At 41.6% G+C, this 18,559-nt stretch overlaps 2 protein-coding genes across 2 annotated transcripts in view; one reads left to right on the forward strand and one right to left on the reverse strand.

Moving 5' to 3' along the window:
- Positions 1 to 18,559, reverse strand: part of LOC306848233 (serine/threonine-protein kinase mTOR-like) — a 115,731-nt gene that overhangs the window by 61,682 nt on the left and 35,490 nt on the right. The window contains exons 27-28 of the mRNA XM_079382652.1: positions 18,011 to 18,173; positions 16,971 to 17,116 (exon numbers count right to left, since the gene is read on the reverse strand). Of these exons, the coding sequence (XP_079238778.1) occupies positions 16,971 to 17,116; positions 18,011 to 18,173 (309 nt within the window). The remainder of the gene's footprint in view (positions 1 to 16,970; positions 17,117 to 18,010; positions 18,174 to 18,559) is intronic.
- On the forward strand, positions 10,486 to 14,053 carry LOC306847885 (angiopoietin-related protein 7-like). The gene is made up of 5 exons (XM_079382111.1): positions 10,486 to 11,316; positions 12,385 to 12,485; positions 12,576 to 12,770; positions 12,901 to 13,096; positions 13,177 to 14,053. Exons 1-5 carry the CDS (start codon positions 10,962 to 10,964, stop codon positions 13,344 to 13,346), a joined length of 1,017 nt encoding a protein of 338 aa, XP_079238237.1. The 5' UTR covers positions 10,486 to 10,961; the 3' UTR covers positions 13,347 to 14,053.

The raw sequence follows: 18,559 nt of genomic DNA on the forward strand, positions 1-18,559 counted from the left end.
GTGACTGTGAGGTCTCCTCACTCACAGATGGTGTTTTAAAGAGAGGACACCTATGTCCCCTCGGGTCAACTCAGTTAGAGGAAAAAAACAACATTATTCGGCTGAATGAATGTCGGCATGTTATCACTCCTACAACAGACAACTCGAAGAAAACACATCTGAATTTAAGGACTGACGGAAGTTGTCAACTGACAAGCCCATGATTCCTTAAAAAAATAATTACACCATTAACTTAAGTTAATTTAGTTTTAGAAAAGAAGACAGAAGTAGAAAATATCAAACCCTTTTAAGCAAATAATTATTCTTTTGAATTTTGTAAAATAATCTGCACGCCTTTCCCTAGTTATTACACTATTGTTCTTTAAAGACTTGACACTTAATTTCTAGTGATTATCGTCAATTTGATTTTGCAGATACTATTTAAACTAAACTGAGCTAGACAATGACATCTCTGAAATCAATAATGAAATGCCTTAACTGAAAATTGAGTGTTTAATCTTATTATTATCCATTACTGACACTCTATCCTCCAATTTGATACTGTTAAGTGCTTTGACACAATCTGTATTGTTAAAACCGCTATATAAAATAAAGGTGTCACGGTCTGGTTTCCATTTAGTTCCGTTTTGCCCTTATTTGGTTTTGTCTCCAGTTGTCCTCTTTAGTTCCTGTCCTAGTTTAGTTAATCATTCATTCTCATCACCTGTGTTTAATTAATTATCTTGTTTCCTTGTTTGGTTGATCCCTTTATAAGTCCTGAGTTCTCCCCTTGTCTTTTGTCAGATCTTAAGTTAGTTAAGTTTGTAAATGCAATGTGTGTTAAAGCTGAATAAAAATACTCCTTTTTTCCTACTCCTCGTCGTGCGCTCCTTGCTACAACCCATATTCCGTAACAGAAGACCTGACCAAGACAGGATGGAGTTTGCGGATCGCCTCTCTGCCCTGGCCCACCGAGATCTGCCGCTAATCGAATTTGCGAGGGAGTTCAGCGGACTCGCAGTTTGGACAGGGTTTGACGATGCCGCGCTGAACTCCTTGTTCTGGATCGGGGCAAATTACCATCGCTCCGTGGACCTCCCAGACACCACCGGACTCAGCTGGAGGGAAGGGATCCTCCGGTGGTGTCTGGGAGGTCCACGGAGCGATGGTAATTTGCCCCAATGAGAGTGTCCAGCCCCGATCCAGAACCAACCCGCCGCCCGCGAAGATGATTCCGCCGTCCGAGGCGATGATGGTTCCACCCGCGGCGATGAAGATTCCGCCATCCGAGGCGATGATTGTTCCGCCCGAGGCGATGATGATTCCGCCGTCCGAGGCGATGATGGTTCCGCCCGCGGCAATGATGTTTCCGCCGTCCGAGGCGATGATGATTCCGCCCGCGTCGATGAAGATTCCGCCGCCCGTGCAAAGCCCGCCGTTTACGGGGAATTCAAGCCCGCCGCCGTTCGCGGCCAACCCAAGCCCGCTGCCGTTCGCGGAGAATATGGCAAGCCTGCTGCCTGAGAATATGGCAAGCCCGTCTGAGACTCGCAAGTGCCCTCCAGTGCCTGCTCCTCGCAAGTGCCCTCCAGTGCCTGTTCCGTTCCCTCCAGCTCTCCTGCGTCTCCGCTGGTTCCGCCCAGCTCCGCGCTGCCTGAGCGCCCCCAAGAGTCTCCAGTCCCGCCATGGCCTCCAGAGTCTCCAGTCCCGCCATGGCCTCCAGAGTCTCCAGTCCCGCCATGGCCTCCCGAGTCTCCAGTCCCGCCATGGTCCCCCGAGTCTCCTGACCTGCCCTGGAGGCTTCCCTTGTCTCCTCCCTGTCCTGGCCCTGCTCCATCCTCCAGGGCGCCCGCCCTGTCACGGATATCTGTCACGGTCTGGTTTCCATTTAGTTCCGTTTTGCCCTTATTTGGTTTTGTCTCCAGTTGTCCTCTTTAGTTCATGTCCTAGTTTAGTTAATCATTCATTCTCATCACCTGTGTTTAATTAATTATCTTGTTTCCTTGTTTGGTCGATCCCTTTATAAGTCCTGAGTTCTCCCCTTGTCTTTTGTCAGATCTTAAGTTAGTTAAGTTTGTAAATGTAATGTGTGTTAAAGCTGAATAAAAATACTCATTTTTTCCTACTCCTCGTCGTGCGCTCCTTGCTACAACCACAATACCATAACAAAAGGTGACTTGACTTGACTTAAAGGAATAGGGTTTTAGGCATGTACTGCACAGTTTGGGTGGATTGTCTAATATTTGGGGATGTCTGAAATAATCTGGAATCTTTTTTTTTTTTAATTGTTGTTTTGTCCAAGGTACTTACGTCTCATTTAATAACTGGCTAGTTTTATAAGAACTGCGTACTTTCTGCAACCACCGTGTAAAATAAGGCTGGAGAACTATGACGACACCAACAAAAAAGACAGTCAAAATACAAATTTCATGTCCATGTCTGCACCAGAACCAGAGCTGCCACAGCTAGAAGAAAGCACTTAAGTTTACAGTATATGATATGTTGATTAGTAGCAGTAGTTGACCATCATATGGACTATATTATGGGTAGGCTGACCAGCATTAGTGGTCACAATATGTCAAAACTGCACTGTAATAGAGCACTGGTGTGTTCAGCTTTGACTTTGGTTTGATGAAATAGTCTGCATACAATGAACTTTCTCTGGGAATCCACGATTTCAGAGGCAGAAAAAAAAAGTTATTCCACAGTGCAGTGAATGAAAACAATCCAGATGTTTAAATGTTTCCCATTTCCTCCCCTCATGGCACATGATAAAAGATTAATCCATTCCTTCCCAATTCAGCTCAGACAAAACTGCATAGTCAGTTATTATTATATAATTGATGTAGGGTGGACCCAAAACTTGTTGCCAATCACTTCATTCCTCTAATATTATTCATGAAAAGCTTGACATGCAGTTTAGACAATAGTTTCCATTTAATTACTTGCGAGTCCGGTGCTATTTTTCCAACATGTGATATTCCTGACACAAGGTACTTGTGGATCTCCTTGTGGTCCGACCACAAACACCACTGGAAGAAGTGATATTGTGTTATATAAGATTATGTAAGCTGTATTACAACTAGTTCATTGTAATAATACATCTGCTAGGAAACGTGACTAGCAATGGTCAAACCAATCATCATTTAATTAAAGACTGCTGACTCTCACTTAGAACAAAACCAATCTCTGAATTACATTTAACCATTTACAGAATTATTATATATTGTCTGGCCCTAAAAGGGCAAATCTTAATATGTCTGTAATGCTTTAATGTTATGCATTAAAGCATTATAGAACTTATGTAGCCCAGCCCCCTTTTAGCCCTGCGCTCGTTGTCTTCTGGTTGTATTTCTACAGCGTGAAGGTAAGTTCGTAAAAATTTATGAATTAACCGCTCGTTTTAAAATCTTCCCGGGCTATTGACATTTGTTATGACATCTAATTCAAACATCACAACGTTCATGATCCCTTTTGTAAATCTACAAATCTGTAAATTTTGTAAAGTAGAAGTAAATCTACTTTAGCTAATTACTCTTCAGCAGCGATATTACAGATCTACCACAAAAACAGAAGTTCAAAGACAAAATTCCAAAGGTGGCTGCGCACTTGTGTCTCTGACACACAAGGTCTATAGACGGTACTATACTAGTAACACAGTACTGTATAACTAGTACAGCACAGTAGAACTTTTTGTAAAGCTTCTTTGAAATGATGCGTATATAGTCACTTGGATCAACCGCAACAGATTTCATTACTGGGTGTAAACAGAACCTTAGAGTTCGTTTGAATTAATTTGAGAGTTTATTGAAAATGAAAAGATGAAAAAAAGAAGTGACCAAGATCTTAACAAAATAAAATAAAATAAAATAAATAAGTAGCCCCAAACTCAACAAGGTTTTGACAGAAACTTTATACAACTGAGATCAGGCATAAACCTCACTCCTAGGGTCAGTATACAAACATACATGACAGTGAATCGCTGAGGGTCAGCCATCGGGTCATCCCATATCTGGCTGGGGATGTGAAGATAATAATCTTGATTAATGTCATGGTAAAATACTCACAGATGTGTGACAGCGAAAATAAATCATTGCATGATGTTTGGAAATAAGCAAGACACTGCGACAGGCGATATGATGTCAACGCCTCCAGACAGTTTATGTCATGCATTTGGTAATAAATGCGGGGTGTTAAGGGAATCTAGCGCCATCTGTTCCACTGTCAACAGTGATGTGAAGAGCTACATTGTGAACAGTTACAACCAGAGCTTCAGATGGAATGACACTTTTTCTTAAAACTTCTGGATAAAGCCAGATAATGTTTTTCTTAGGAAAAAAAAATTGTTTTGTTCGTTTGAAAAACACAGTTTTAGCCAAACAATTTGAAGTGCTTCAGCAACAGGTTTGGTAAAAAGAAACTTTGTTTGTGCACTTCCGAGGCAGATAGTCTGATAGCTTTAGGACTTTAGGATGAAAATGCTGCTCATCAACCTGAACACATTTCAGCTGAACTAAAGAACGTTCATTAGCAGACACTTGGGGTCTCACGACAGTCTGAAGCTCCCAAAGCTGCTGAGAAACATCTGGAGGCCTGGCTGTGGCCGATGGCAATCAGACAACATCCTCATTGACTTCAGCTTTGCTAATAGTACCTTTGAGCTGTGGAGCACATTCCCAAATAACATATTTTCTGCAATAAAATACATTCAAAAACAAATATTTTTTTCTCTTTCAAAAAATTGGGCACCATATACACATTCCAATGAATCTGATAATATTGCAATGTACACAATGTGCAAAGATATGTAAAAATTAATCAGTATGAGACTGGTGAAGCAATAAAACGTTAAAAAAAGTGTGTCTAGAATACTTTGCCATTTGACTCTTTTTTTCATACCAGACACTTGTAGTCTCACACAGCGGTATGACATCGTAAACAGCTTCCTAACACCCTCTTAAGAGTATCATTACTGTTACAAGAGCATGTCTTGTCTATAAGTGTTTTTTTTTTCTTTTCTGAAAAAAAAGCCAGCTCCATGACATCTGTTTTCTTTTGTTTGTCTATATAGGAGGGAACATAAACGTCATTAGGGTTGTCACGATACCAAAATTCCAAAGGATTAACAATGCAATGATTAATTTTCGGCACCCTTGGTAAATGTGATTAAAGGCGGCTGTGAAAATTAATCTGCATTGTTAATCCTTTTGATATTTTATTTAAAAAAATTCACAAAAAACTTTATTGGATAATATAAATTTAAAATGGGGGGAAATATCATTATGAAATAAATGTTTTTCTCTAATATTATTAAGGAAGCAGACTCACACAAGGTATAAGATATTAATAGAATGAGTTTAATGACTGTGATGCAGAGTACGGGGAGAGGCAGGTGAGTATTGCGTCCAGACGATGAATAACTGGAGATTAATAGATTAAATATATTTAACAGGAACTCGTGGAGACTGATGATACACACACCTCACTCCTGACGGATCTTGTGAGAAGCAGGCTGGAGATCGCAGACGAGGGATGACGACGAGGAACAGAGGATCAGGCACAGACAAGGAGAAAAGGGCTAAGTAATCTTCAAGCAGGTAAGTTGTAGGTAAGTAGCTGGTAAGCAATAGAGAGTCCACTTATCGTGTAAACGAGACCGGACATTGAGTGCTGTGAGGTCTGAATGACGTGCATGTGCGTTAAATTAGTATTCTGGTGAGGGTGTGCGCTGTGATTGGTTGTCCTGAGAGCCTGGCCGATCTGTAACATTACCCCCCTCTCCACGGCCCGCTCCAGAGGGCCGAAGACCTTCTGTCCAGGTTGGTATTGGGGCGATTCGGATCGCCGAAGGTCGGCTGTCATCTTGTGCCTGTGCACTGCTCACTGGAGTTGATGTTGAGCGCCGTCCCAGACCCTCTCGCTCTCTCGGAACCAATAGTCGACGGATGGTATGTACGAGGGTTCCCCTGACCAGGGGAACAGGGGTGGCTGGTAACCGAGTACACACTGGAAGGGAGTGAGTCCAGTGGAAGGCTGATGCAGGGAGTTTTGGGCGTACTCGGCCCAGCCAATAAATGGTTCCAAGATTCCTGGTGGTCATGGAAGAAGGTTCGCAGGAAGCGTCCAATCTCCTGGATCTTCCTTTCCGTCTGTCCGTTCGTCTGAGGGTGGTATCTGGATGAGAGGCTTATGGTCACACCTAGGAGGGAGAAGAAAGCGTTCCATACTCGCGAAATAAACTGAGCTCCTCGGTCCGAAACAATGTCCTCTAGAATACCATAATACCTGAAGATATGGTTAAACATAAGTTTGGCTGTTTCCATCACAGTGGGTAGGTCTTTAAGGGGGAGTAGTCGGCAGGATTTGGAGAAGCGGTCAATAACCACTAATATGCAGGTATTACCATCCGAAGCTGGCAGGTCCGTGATGAAGTCCTCTCCTAGGTGCGACTATGGACGATTAGGAACGGGCAGCGGAAGGAGTTTGCCTGCTAGTAGATGGCATGGCCTTTTGGAGATGGCGCAGTCAGCGCAACCCTGGTCGAACCTTCTCATGTCCCTGGCCATGTTGGGCCACCAGTAGCGGTCTTTCAGCAGCGAGAGGGTGCTGTTGGCCCCCGGGTGGCCAGTGCCCAGAGATGAATGTGCCGAGTGAATGAGGGATGTGCGTTGAGATCTGGTGACATATTGTAAGCCAGGTGGACAGCCCGGCGGAGTGGCCGTGGAGGCATTGGCGGATTTATCTGAGTCGGGATTCCATTGGATGGGGCTGACAATGATCTTGGCTGGAAGGATGGGTTCTGGTTTTTCTTCACTCTCGTGGGGAGTGTAAATACGGGATAGCCTTTCGGCTTTGATGTTCTTGGGTCCAGGACGGTAGGAGATAGAGAAGTTGAAGTGAGTGAAGAAAAGTGCCCATCGAGCCTGGCGTGGGTTGAGCCTCTTGGCGTAACGTAGATATTGTAAGTTCTTGTGATCTGTGAGTACCTTGAATGGATGTTGCGCACCTTCCAGCCAATGCCTTCACTCTTCCAAGGCTAGTTTAATGGCCAGAAGTTCTTTATTTACGATGTCATAATTTCTTTCCGCCGGGCTGAGCTTACGTGAAAAGAAGGCACATGGATGGAGTTTGGTTGGGTTCCCCTGCTGCTGAGAAAGGACGGTTCCTACTCCAGAGGTGGATGCATCAACTTCCACAACGAATGGTTTCTGGGGATCTGGATGAATAAGGATAGGAGCACTGATGAAGGCTTCTTTTAACCTGTTGAAGGCTTCAGCTGCGGTCGGTGACCAGGACAGAGACTTGGGCTTGTTACGTAACAGATTGGTGAGCGGGTTGGCGATGTTACTGTAGTCTTGAATGAATCTTCGATAGAAATTAGAGAATCCCAGGAATCGTTGAAGTTCCTTGATGGTGGTAGGAATCGGCCAGTTCTTGATGGCTTCAACCTTCCCCTCGTCCATACGGATGCCACTACTATCGATGTAGTATCCAAGGAACTGCACTGAGGATTGGTGGAATGAACACTTTTCTGCTTTGAGGAAGAGGTGGAAATCTCTCAGGCGTTGCAGGACCTCCGCAATGTGGTGGCGATGTTCGGCCATACTCCGAGAGTAGATGAGGATATCGTCAATGTAGACAAGGACGAACCGATGGAGATACTCTCAGAGTACATAGGAGTGGCCGGTAGGTGTCACAAAAGCTGTCTTCCACTGGCCCCCCTCACACATTCGGATGAGGTTATAAGCGCTGCAGAGGTCCTACTTGGTGAAGATAGTGGCTCCGTGAAGATGTTCTAAGGCCGCTGGGATGAGAGGATGGGGATAGCGGAATTTCACAGTGATGTCATTGAGTGCCCGGTAGTCAATGCAAGGCCACAAGCCTCCGTCCTTTTTGGCCACAAAGAAGAAACTCGAAGCAGCAGGGGACGTAGAAGGTCGGATGTAGCCTTGCTTTAAAGCCTCCTCGATGTACTCCTCCGATGAGGTGGCCGATGAGGTGGTAATTGGGCGGCTTTCTTCGGGCAAAATACATCTCTGAAGGGGGCATAACAGGCAGGAATGTTAATGGATTGTTTCTCAATCGGGCTCTCGATGGAAGTGGAGTTTAGAGACAGGTGGTTGGCAGAGTGAGGCAGAGGATGAGGTAAGTCTGGAAAACAGTCGGGAAAACATGGCTTGCCCCACTTCAGGACTTCACCCGAGCGCCAGGAAAATTGTGGTTCATGCTGCACAAACCAGGGCCGCCCCAGCACGATGTCAATCTTAGCTCCCTCCAGAACCAGTTGATGGATTATTTCTTTGTGTAGTACACCAACTCTTATTTTAACAGGTCCCGCCTTGAGTCTGACATTCCCTCGAATGAGTGGTTTTCCAGTTACCGAGTGGACCTGGTAAGAGGTTTCATTTGGGGCAGTCGGGATACGGAGCTGGCGGCAGAGGTCCCCAGAGATGAAGTTCCCAGCAGAACCCAAGTCGAGGAGGGCAAGGACTGGAAGAGAGACGTCGGAGACAGTAAGCCTCACAGTGGCAGACAGGGGTTTCATGTTTTGGCTGGCTGGGTTAATAGCACTCACCAAAACTCGTGGTGGCCGAACTGGACAAGCGGCGGTAATGTGCCCCTCAGCTCCACAATACAGGCAATAACCCTAGTCGGATTCTTCTCTGCCGTTCGGAGAAGGATAGATGCATGAAATCAGTTTGCATGGGTTCGTTAGCTGGTTCTGGAGGGTTAACTGAGGCTGACTGGTGAGTGAATGGAGTGCAACAGGTTAATTGGGGCTGCTCTTCAAAACATGACTGCATACGGTTAGCACATCTTATCGAGTGTTGGATGAGCTGTTCCAAACCATAGGAATCATCGTAGGCGGCTAATTGCAAGCGGAACCTGGGTTCTAACCCTTGGCGATATGTGGTAAGCAGAGAGCGTTCGTTCCAGCCACTAGCAGCTGCTAGGGTGCGGAATTGGAGAGCATAATCATTGATGGATCGAGACCCCTGGCGAAGATGGTATAGTTGATCGCTGATGGAGGGATCGCCAGTGGATCGACCGAAAACATCTCGAAAATGGGCTATAAATTGCAGCAGATTTCAACTTCAACCACAATTAAACACACCTGAACAACTTAATCGAGGTCTTAAAGATTACTAGAAAGTTGCAGGCAGGTGAGTTTTAGGTTGGAGCTAAACTGAATGAAAGCAGACCTCAAATATTATGTAAACATTGTTTTAAAAAGATTAAGTAAAATGAAGAACAGAGAAACACATTATATATTACATAAACGAGTGGCAGGTCTATTAGTCTGCATTTACACTCCAAGATTTAGTGCACATCTATTTGGATAAATAGTATCATCTTTTGCCATGTTGTCACTGTCAATCATCACAGTTATGGATTTGATTTAAAAATGGCTGTCAGTCCAGAAACTTTGTCCAGTGTTCTAGCTAGCAGCTTTTTTTTTCTCAAAATTATTCAAACTGTGAACATGTTATATATAGAAAGTGAACAAAGAGATCTTCCTTTATAAGGAAACGGTCAATCATATAGAACTATAATCTGTAGAACTCATTATAATCAGTGATGCTGTCTACACTGTATACGGCACAGCGGAGCACAATGCAACACGACAAATCAGTAAACTGCTGGCTCGCTCTATTTACTGACACAAAGTTCAAATGATTTGCAACGGTCACTTTGTCGCATCCAGTGTAGAGAGACTTTAGCTGTTGTGGCGAGACATGACAATTGTTGCGTCCAGTGTAGTCACGGTGTTACAGTAATAAAAAAACAAACAATAAAAACCTGAATTTGAACAAAGCACAGTCCAATGAATGAACTGTTATTGATTTTATGATAAGGGGTTTCTGATATCCGGTAATGTTTTAATCGCTTAAGAGTCAGTTCATTTAGTCTAAAATAGTAATCTAGTTCATTTTTTTTTACATTTACATTTATTCATTTGGCAGACTGTTTTATTCAAAGCAACTTGAGGAACACAACAAGCAATTTTTCATAAGATTCATAAGAAAATTATTATTGTTATGAGGAGGCAGTCATTTTATTGAAATCTCAATAAGCCAAGATTTTAATATACTATAAACATTAACATCACTGTCTGCAAAGCTAATTTTAAACAATATGTATTATCAAAAGCCTTATACAATGAAAAGCATTTTGGAAAAATTATGGCTCGTAGCTAAGGACAGGATTGATGAAAATATGTAATTTGGTGTGTTAATTGGTCCAAATTTTTGTTTAACTTCTGAAGTGGTCTACCACCTGAAAAAAAAAAGAGAATCACTCCTTTTTAATTGGTAGATTAAAAGCTAGAAGCATTTCACCTAGTTTAACTAGCACTCACGCCAATAATTACAAGCTGGTTCTGAGAAATTAAAAGAATGGATGAAAGCACAGCTTCCTTTCACAAGTCCTTCTCTTCGATAAGAGGGCGTCACATGGAAGAACACTTTTCTTTACAAATAAAGATCAGAATAGCAGACAATGAATGACCATCACAGAACAAAGTGTCTTCATGCAATTTTCTCTATAAAAAACAAACTCTGCTTGTGCAAAATGGAAGTATTGTGAGGTGCATGGCACACGTGTTGACGGGTGGGACCAGACAAGAGGCAGAGGAAAAGATTTCGCCAGGGGGAAAGGGTGGGGAGGACTTAGTGGTGGTAGGTGGTGGGGGGGCTCAATGACTGTGGGCTTGAACAAAAGGGGAGGGGCACAGCACACGTGAAAAGATATATAAGCTGCATCCGCTGCAGGTCCTCGGTGTGAAGTGCAGAGAACAGAAACCTGGGCGGAGAGTCTTCTACAGTTCTCAACTTCATTCTAAAGAGTTCTTCTCACATTTTTCTCGTGCCCTCTCATCTGACAAGTATTTGAGAGAGCAACACAGCCAGGATCGATCAGCATCTTCCACAAAAGACAGACCACTCAAACTTTCTCCGCACATAATAACGAAAAGCGTGAAGATGACAGCTACATCCTTGACTCTTTTGCTGCTGCTCGTAGGTCACACGATGGCTCAGAATTCCTTCACGAAGAACTTGGCAAAACCCAAACCAGCAAAACCAGCACAATGCTGCGATGAGGTGCGCTCCCTAAAGGTTCAGGTGGCCAATCTGAGCAGCATGTTGGAAGAAATGAGCAAGAAGCAAGAGTCTGCTCTTATGAAGGTCGTGCAGCAGATGATGGAGGTGGAAAAGCTTAACCAGCAGCACGAGGCCCGGGTCACAGAGGCCGAGAGCAAGTATTCAGAAATCTACAATCAGATTGGAATCATGCAGCTGCAGGCTGCCCAATCTGCTCCACAGCAGAGCACTTCAGGTGAGTCTTGACACGCAACTCAACGTGTGCTGGAAAGCTTAGCTTTAAGCACACACCATGTGTTACTCTACTCTCTGCACTCAGCAGGGTCACAGGTCACATATGCTGGCTGTTGACATACCTTAGAGCGTTGATGGATGTCCTGTTAAGTCATGGCATAATGTACCCCATCTAAACCTAATGCCCACCTCATGTTTAAGGAAAGATTAATGTAAATATGTCTTCAGTGATTATTCTAGCTATAGGTTCCCTGTATGTTTATTTCTTAGGCATTTTTCACCAAAAATTACATTATTATTTCTTGGGATATTTCGAAATTCAATCTTCTTCACAGCATTTCCAAACTCCTGACTTTATATGGAGGAAACAGACCTCTACTTTGGAATGGAAGATATGTTATCCAGTAAGCGAGTGAGATTTGAGAAATTTTAGAACCAAGACCAAATTTACAGCAAATTGTATCAAACTGTAACATGTGGCAAGAAAATTAGAGAGGAAATAAAAACAAAGGGTTGTTTAGATTCATCCGAACAATGCGTTAACGCACGCACATGGAACTCTTCAAACGCACGCATTTTAATTTAGGGAACCATTAACATAGTTGTACCCAAGGAGCTGTGAAATGTCTGGGCAGCAGTTAGAGGTAATCAGTAGGTAATAATACAGTCTAGAATGTGCAGGAATGTCTGGCTTTACAACAGTAGCCAAGTCACAGCAGGTAATCTGTGATTCCTACTCTGAACCCACAAGAACGATGGAGCAATTTTCCTCCCAAAACTACTGGACTATTAATCTTTCAAACCAGAAAGAGATGTTAAACGAAGCATGTTGCAAAACTGTAGTTTAATACCCAATTAGTCATTTGTCATGCAGTGTTTCCTTTTTCCCGCTTCCAACCATGCAAACAAGTGAGACCTTGTTAGGAAAGTGCTAGCTGCACAGATACACACAGCTTAAAGTGAACACACTGAAGTGTCTTCTGTTGGTGGATCCCATTAGGTTGAAATCCCTTGTTTTTCAAAAGCACCTGGCTTTGAGACCCTAAACCAAGAATTCTCTCTCCCTTAGATGCAACCTATGATTGTGCATCCCTATACAACAAGAACTACAAAATTTCTGGAGAGTATAAACTGCCAAAAGATGACTTCCTTGGAACACCTGAACTAAATGTAAGTCTGAATCTTCATGAAGTCTTCATACAAGCAGGGTGTTTAAAAGAAGATTTGTCGTGAATCCCCATATGTTTTTGGTTTCTCCAGGTATATTGTGACATGGAGAACAATGGTGGTGGCTGGACCGTCATCCAGAGACGCAAGATTGGTCTGACAAGCTTCAACCGTGACTGGAAGCAGTACAAGAATGGTTTTGGTACAATCCGTGGTGACTTCTGGCTTGGCAACGAACAAATCTTCCGTATGACCAGACAGCCCACAGTGCTGAGAATAGAGATCGAGGCAAGTATGCACATAAATGAAACCAATGAAGAATGGAATATGAATCCATGAATATTTTAAGTCACAATCGCTTAAAGCAAGCTTTCTTTTATGACACAGTCTGTAATGTTTTTTTCCCCTATTCTGGTAGGACTGGGAGGGTAAGACACGCTATGCCGAATATGGCTTCTTTACAGTGAGCAACGAGATGAACAGCTACAAGCTCTTCATTGCCGATTACAGTGGAAATGCTGGCGACTCGCTGCGTTACCACAACAATACCAACTTCAGCACTAAAGACAAAGACAATGACAAATGTGTGGACAATTGCGCACAACTTCGCAAAGGTAAAAACAAACCCCCACCACACAAGATTCTGCTGTTGTAATGAACTCTTTGACTTAGCCTTACTGGGTTTCTTTCACAGGTGGATACTGGTACAACTGCTGCACTGACTCAAATCTAAATGGTGCGTTTCACCGCTATGGGTCACATACCAAGAATTCAGATGGCATCTCTTGGTACGGATGGCACGGACCGAACTACTCACTGAAACGCGTGGAGATGAAGATCCGACCACAGAGCTTTGTACCATAAAGACTTGGCAAAACCCAATTTACGTTCCTGCTCACCACTAAACCTTGGCATCAACAAATCCACATAATCTACAGCTTAAACTGGGCACACTTTTTCAGGGGGAATGCATTTGTATAATAGAATGTTAGGACTGAATATGTGATGAAATTATGTCTGATTGTAAATTGCATTTTATATATGGTATTTATCTCTTAAATATTTTCTTTTCTTTAGCTTTTTCTATAGGATTTTATGCACATGATCATTGAAAGCAACAAGATTAAGCAAACAAGCTGATGTAAGCCATTCACACAAAATGAACAATTACAAACAATTTGACAGTTCAGAGACATTATAGTAAATTCACTGGTATCTGTGTTTAAAGTAAAATATTGGATGATTAATAAATTGTATTTTTAAAAAAAAACGTTTTGCTTTACCTAAATAATGTGTGTCTGCTTTAGTATAAAATGAAAAAAAAAAAGAAATTCACAATTAGTGGGAGTGACAAACATGAATAAACTCAAAATACACACAACATTCCAAAATCAGACTGAAATTGCCTCCAACTTGGAGTACTAGAAGTGCTTGTCTTGACCTTCCTGCTTGACCATTATATCAAGCTGCCTTGATTGTTGATCTCAGAATTCATATGATCTTTGTCAAGATTGATTCATACAACTATCACAGCCAGGTTATGCAGACAGCATGGCCACAGACCCCTAACAGACAAACACAAAATTAATGCAAAAAGCAAATAAAAAGTGACCAGCAAGGTGAAGGTGATTCATAACCATAAATATCAAACCATCACCTGAAAACATAAATCGAATAATTTCTTCTGATAATACAGAAAACCTGGATCAACATGAGCACATTCCATCTGTGCATTCTGGGAGGTCCAGTTGAGGTTATGCTTCCAGGAACTGGATGGCCTTACATGACCTTTCAGTGCATTGGAGGACTTCCTGTGCCCAACTGGTTGACAATTTGTTTCTCAAAGCCATTCTTCATGTTTGTCACTCAAGAAGAGTCCCCTCAGAAGCAGCCAAGTGGCAAAATGTGTGCTAGTAAAAGTACAAATCTTGTTCAACCAAAAGCACTTAATTGCTAAGAACAGATGACCATCATCATGCACAGAAAAATGTAAATGCACCAGAACAATAAGCAAATGATTTAATGGCACACAATTAAAAAAGGAACCTTTAATCATTTGATTACAATTAGTAATAGTTTTAATGGAAACTGTCATCGTTTAATTACCTTCATGTCATTGCAGACCCTTATGAAGTTATTTTGATCTTGGTATTTTTATTTTGGAAAAACCCAGAAAAAGAAAAAAATGAAAGACCACATCCTACCACTATAATCACATTGATATCATCTGACAAGCAAAAAAATCTCATCACAAATCACGGAAAACAAACAAATCAGTCTTTTTCTCTAACTTTCTCAGCATTTCTTAGCTTCTTTGTTCTTTACCACACAAAAGATTATTATTATGATAAAAACACAAACAACACAAAACAAAACCATACCATGGACCCAAGACACAATCAGTACCAGGCCCCCATTATTTTGACAAAGGTGGAGCACATTCAGTAACAAACACTGCTCAGAAACACATTCCAAACAATATTAAGGCAATACTGAATCGACCTGGACCAGTAAAACAACCTTCACAGTTCGACAAGTTGAGATAAAGGTTGTAAAGTAGATAGCCCTGGCGATTTATTCTGACTCCGAACCGACAATTTCTGACCAAGAACCGTCAGTTTCTCTAACCTTTTCTGTGTGCAATATGAATTAGCCAGTGAGTGAGTCTCAGGTGTGCCGTCTGCGGGATTGGAAGATTCATAAGGTGCACACAATCACAGTCTTTTGTCCACAAGATTCCTGACTAGACAGCTGATCCATTCTGAAATGTACTGTGAGTTTACATTTGTGGATAATGCCAAGACAAATCAACTCTACTTATTCTAACTTAATTAGCAGATGCGTTTCAGTAACAATTTCAAGCACTGTTTGTGTTTTGGAGCTTTCCAAAAAGATATTAGCTCAATCAAGCAAATTAAAGTCACTTGACAAAAGTGAACCCACCATCATTTCTTCCAAATTCAAGTAGAAAAATAAGTGCACAGCTAACAAAGGCCTTTGCTAAGACTGAAGTGCGTTGAATGGAAATACTGGAGAGGTGGAGGCAGCTGGGATGAATTGAAATGATCTTCAAGCACTCCTTAAATCCTCTGAAATTAGAAACAGCTCCATGGGAGGGCCGACCCAGATACAGAATAGATTAAAAGAGGAAGAAGACAAATTAAAAGGTTGGAAACAAATACAGATCTAGGACTCTCTAAGGCTGCAGTGTAAAATAAAAAAGGTGTATGGAAACACTAAGACATTAGGATGAGCTCAGAATTGAAGATTAGTCCATCTTAGATTAGATTACATGAACTCATAGAAATGGATTGTAATTCTAAAAATCTGTTTGTGTTCATCTAAAGAAAACGAGTCATATACTTCTGGGATGGCATGAGGGTGAGTAAATGAAATAAATTGAATTGTCACTTTTGGGTGGAGTATCCCTTTAATAAAGAGGTTCACGGTTCAACAGTCAAACCCATTATAAACAGTACTGAAGAGCAGACGAGGAGGACGCACCAGTGCCATGCACCACCATAAATTACACACTTCTTTCAACAACACATCATTACCCATGCTAAATTTATCACGGTGCGTCATATTAAATCTAAAGCGGAGATTTAGCCCCGAAAATAATTATTGCCTACTTGTTTACTTCGATATGTCCTGCCCAGACTAAAACAACAGGGAATAATGTGCTCATCAAGAGAAATCAATAAAAGATGCATCACTTTTTGGACATCTTCACTTACTTTTATTCTTGAAAAGCTATCAGATCAGATGAAACCGTTATTATTTGAAAACTTTGAACAGAAGACACTAGCAAACGTCTCTGTGAAGGACATTACACCTAAACCGTTATGGAGGAATCAAGGGGAACTCAAATCCCAAAGCACTTTCCAGTCATTCACAGACCACATTTAAAAATTCAACCTGAAGACATCCCAAAACAAGCAATCAATGCAGGAACAGTGGAGGAAACATGAGACATTTCATGGTTTGGGGCTTCAATTTTTAAAACTGCTAAATATGTTGAGCGCATACTTATAAACGGTGTAAGGGGACCTTTTAAATATACAGTACAGCATGTAGGTGTGTGTGTTTAAAAAAATGAAGACCGAGTGCATATTTTAATTTCTTGGGGTGATATAAGGTCATGAGAGAAAATCTAGCTTTGGAGACCTAAAAATGGTTATTGTTTCTTGTCACGTCTGAAGTATTATCAGCATTGCTCCTTTGATGAAACTGAATTCAGACAGCAACAATTGTCAGAAGAAATCCATTGTCTGAAAAAAACTAGAAGTGCTTATTCTTCTAGTGGTTACTGTAATGGGTGGCAATGTAATGTTTGTTAAACACCTCTATATCATATGTGTTTGGACCGACATGAGAGTGTTTAATTAAATTAACTATCCCTTTAAGTAAAATATATAGCGTAAAATGAAATAAAGCCATCTGGGCATCTAGACTATCCTCAAACTTAAGAAGTTTTCAGTTTCCTACCTGATGAGGGATTCTAAAATGAGTGGTGAAGGACCCTTTTGAAACTCAAGTTCCTTGTAGTGCAGGGCCTTGGCGTAGGCCCGACATTTAGCGGCTCTCTCCCCGAGCAGAACAATTCCATTGTCATCTCTTAAGGGAAGTGGGCCCTAAGAAAAAAACAGAAAAGAAAGACTTTAGATATAGAAGAGAAGAGCCGACTGGAATAGTATATTAAATGGGCCAGAACAGAGCAGAATGGAGCATCTAGCCCAAAAAATGTTTATATAACAGACCCTCACTGCGTGAACTCTTCACTTCACAGCTCTCTAAGTTTACTGCCCATTTGCTATGTCACTACTGAAGGGTGTGAGCTCTATTTGTTGCGCTGGAATAAAACTGAACAAATGCACCATTCATTCGGTCTTCAACACAATGAGATCATACTAAATATGGAAAGAAATGTGATCGTCCAAGTGAGTAGGAGAAGAATAAAGGAAAGGGGGGAAGTGGTGTGTGGCCAAGTATGGTGACACATACTCTGAATGTGTGCTCTGCATTTAACCTATCCAAGTGTACACTCAGTAGTGAACATACACCCGGAGCAGTGGGCAGCCAATTCACTCCCCCACCTACAATCCCTGCCGGACCTGAGACTCGAACCCACAACCTTCAGGTTACAAGTCCAACTCTCTATCCATTAGTCATTATTAACATTAATGACTTCTCTGGACAGGATAAAGATACTGAACCAGAGAAAACCAGTACATCTTACAATTGGTTTCAGATTTTGTTGTTTATTTCCCACCATGAAGAAAAAAATAAATAAAGTAGGACTCTTCATTTGCAAATGATATTAAAAGAAGATAGAGTAAACCTATGTTCTTTTTAGGATAGAAGTGTCCAAACTTGCAAAAACACATTTAAAAGTTCTTTAAAATATAAAATGGAAACTTGTACCGCATTTTGGTATGTTTTAAGCCTTTCCTCTCCTGATTTGATTTGAATGAACTTGAAATTCTGACCTGATTATTGACCTGACATTGTCAAATTCCATCACTGACCTTATCGCTGTGCTCCATGAATTCTGCGAGATTGAGCAGCGTCTGTGTGACCTCAGCGATATCCTGAGAAGTCAGAGCAAGCTCAATACTGCGTATCAGTTCATCCTGCTGATCTTCACTGAGCTCTGACCAGCATGATAAGAATGCAGCATTAAAAAGATCCCTACAGAGAAGAGAAACACACAAAATATATATATATATTTTTCCCACTGGTATTGTTTGAACAACATTTAGCAAAGACTGCTGTACTGCTACTTAATTGAGATTCAGTTGCCATTCTGTTGTCAGCGGCTTTCTGTTTGTGCACTTCAGGTGTGTGTGTGCACAGAAAACTGAACTGAATTTAGTTCACTTTTTCAAATTTTCCAAATGTCTGCTCTTCTCTTTTTCCCAGACAATGACATTTTTTAACTCTTTTTTTGAGACATGCAGCAAGTGTATGCTTACTTATGTCCTGCCGTGTAGATCAGTATGTGACAATTCATATGTGCTCATCTAACCTCCCATTTAAAACTGATGAAAAATGTCAATCAGACTTTAATTCTCCTG

Source organism: Barbus barbus (genome assembly GCF_936440315.1).
Source record: "Barbus barbus genome assembly, chromosome: 28".
Classification (NCBI taxonomy): Eukaryota; Metazoa; Chordata; class Actinopteri; order Cypriniformes; family Cyprinidae; genus Barbus; species Barbus barbus.

Bases quoted from the DNA above. Each gene is read 5' to 3' on its own strand.
- LOC306847885 (XM_079382111.1), top strand. From the start codon at position 10,962: ATGACAGCTACATCCTTGACTCTTTTGCTGCTGCTCGTAGGTCACACG. The intron at 12,486-12,575 runs GTAAGTCTGAAT...TGGTTTCTCCAG, and splicing joins TTGGAACACCTGAACTAAAT to GTATATTGTGACATGGAGAA. The intron at 12,771-12,900 runs GCAAGTATGCAC...CTATTCTGGTAG, and splicing joins TGCTGAGAATAGAGATCGAG to GACTGGGAGGGTAAGACACG.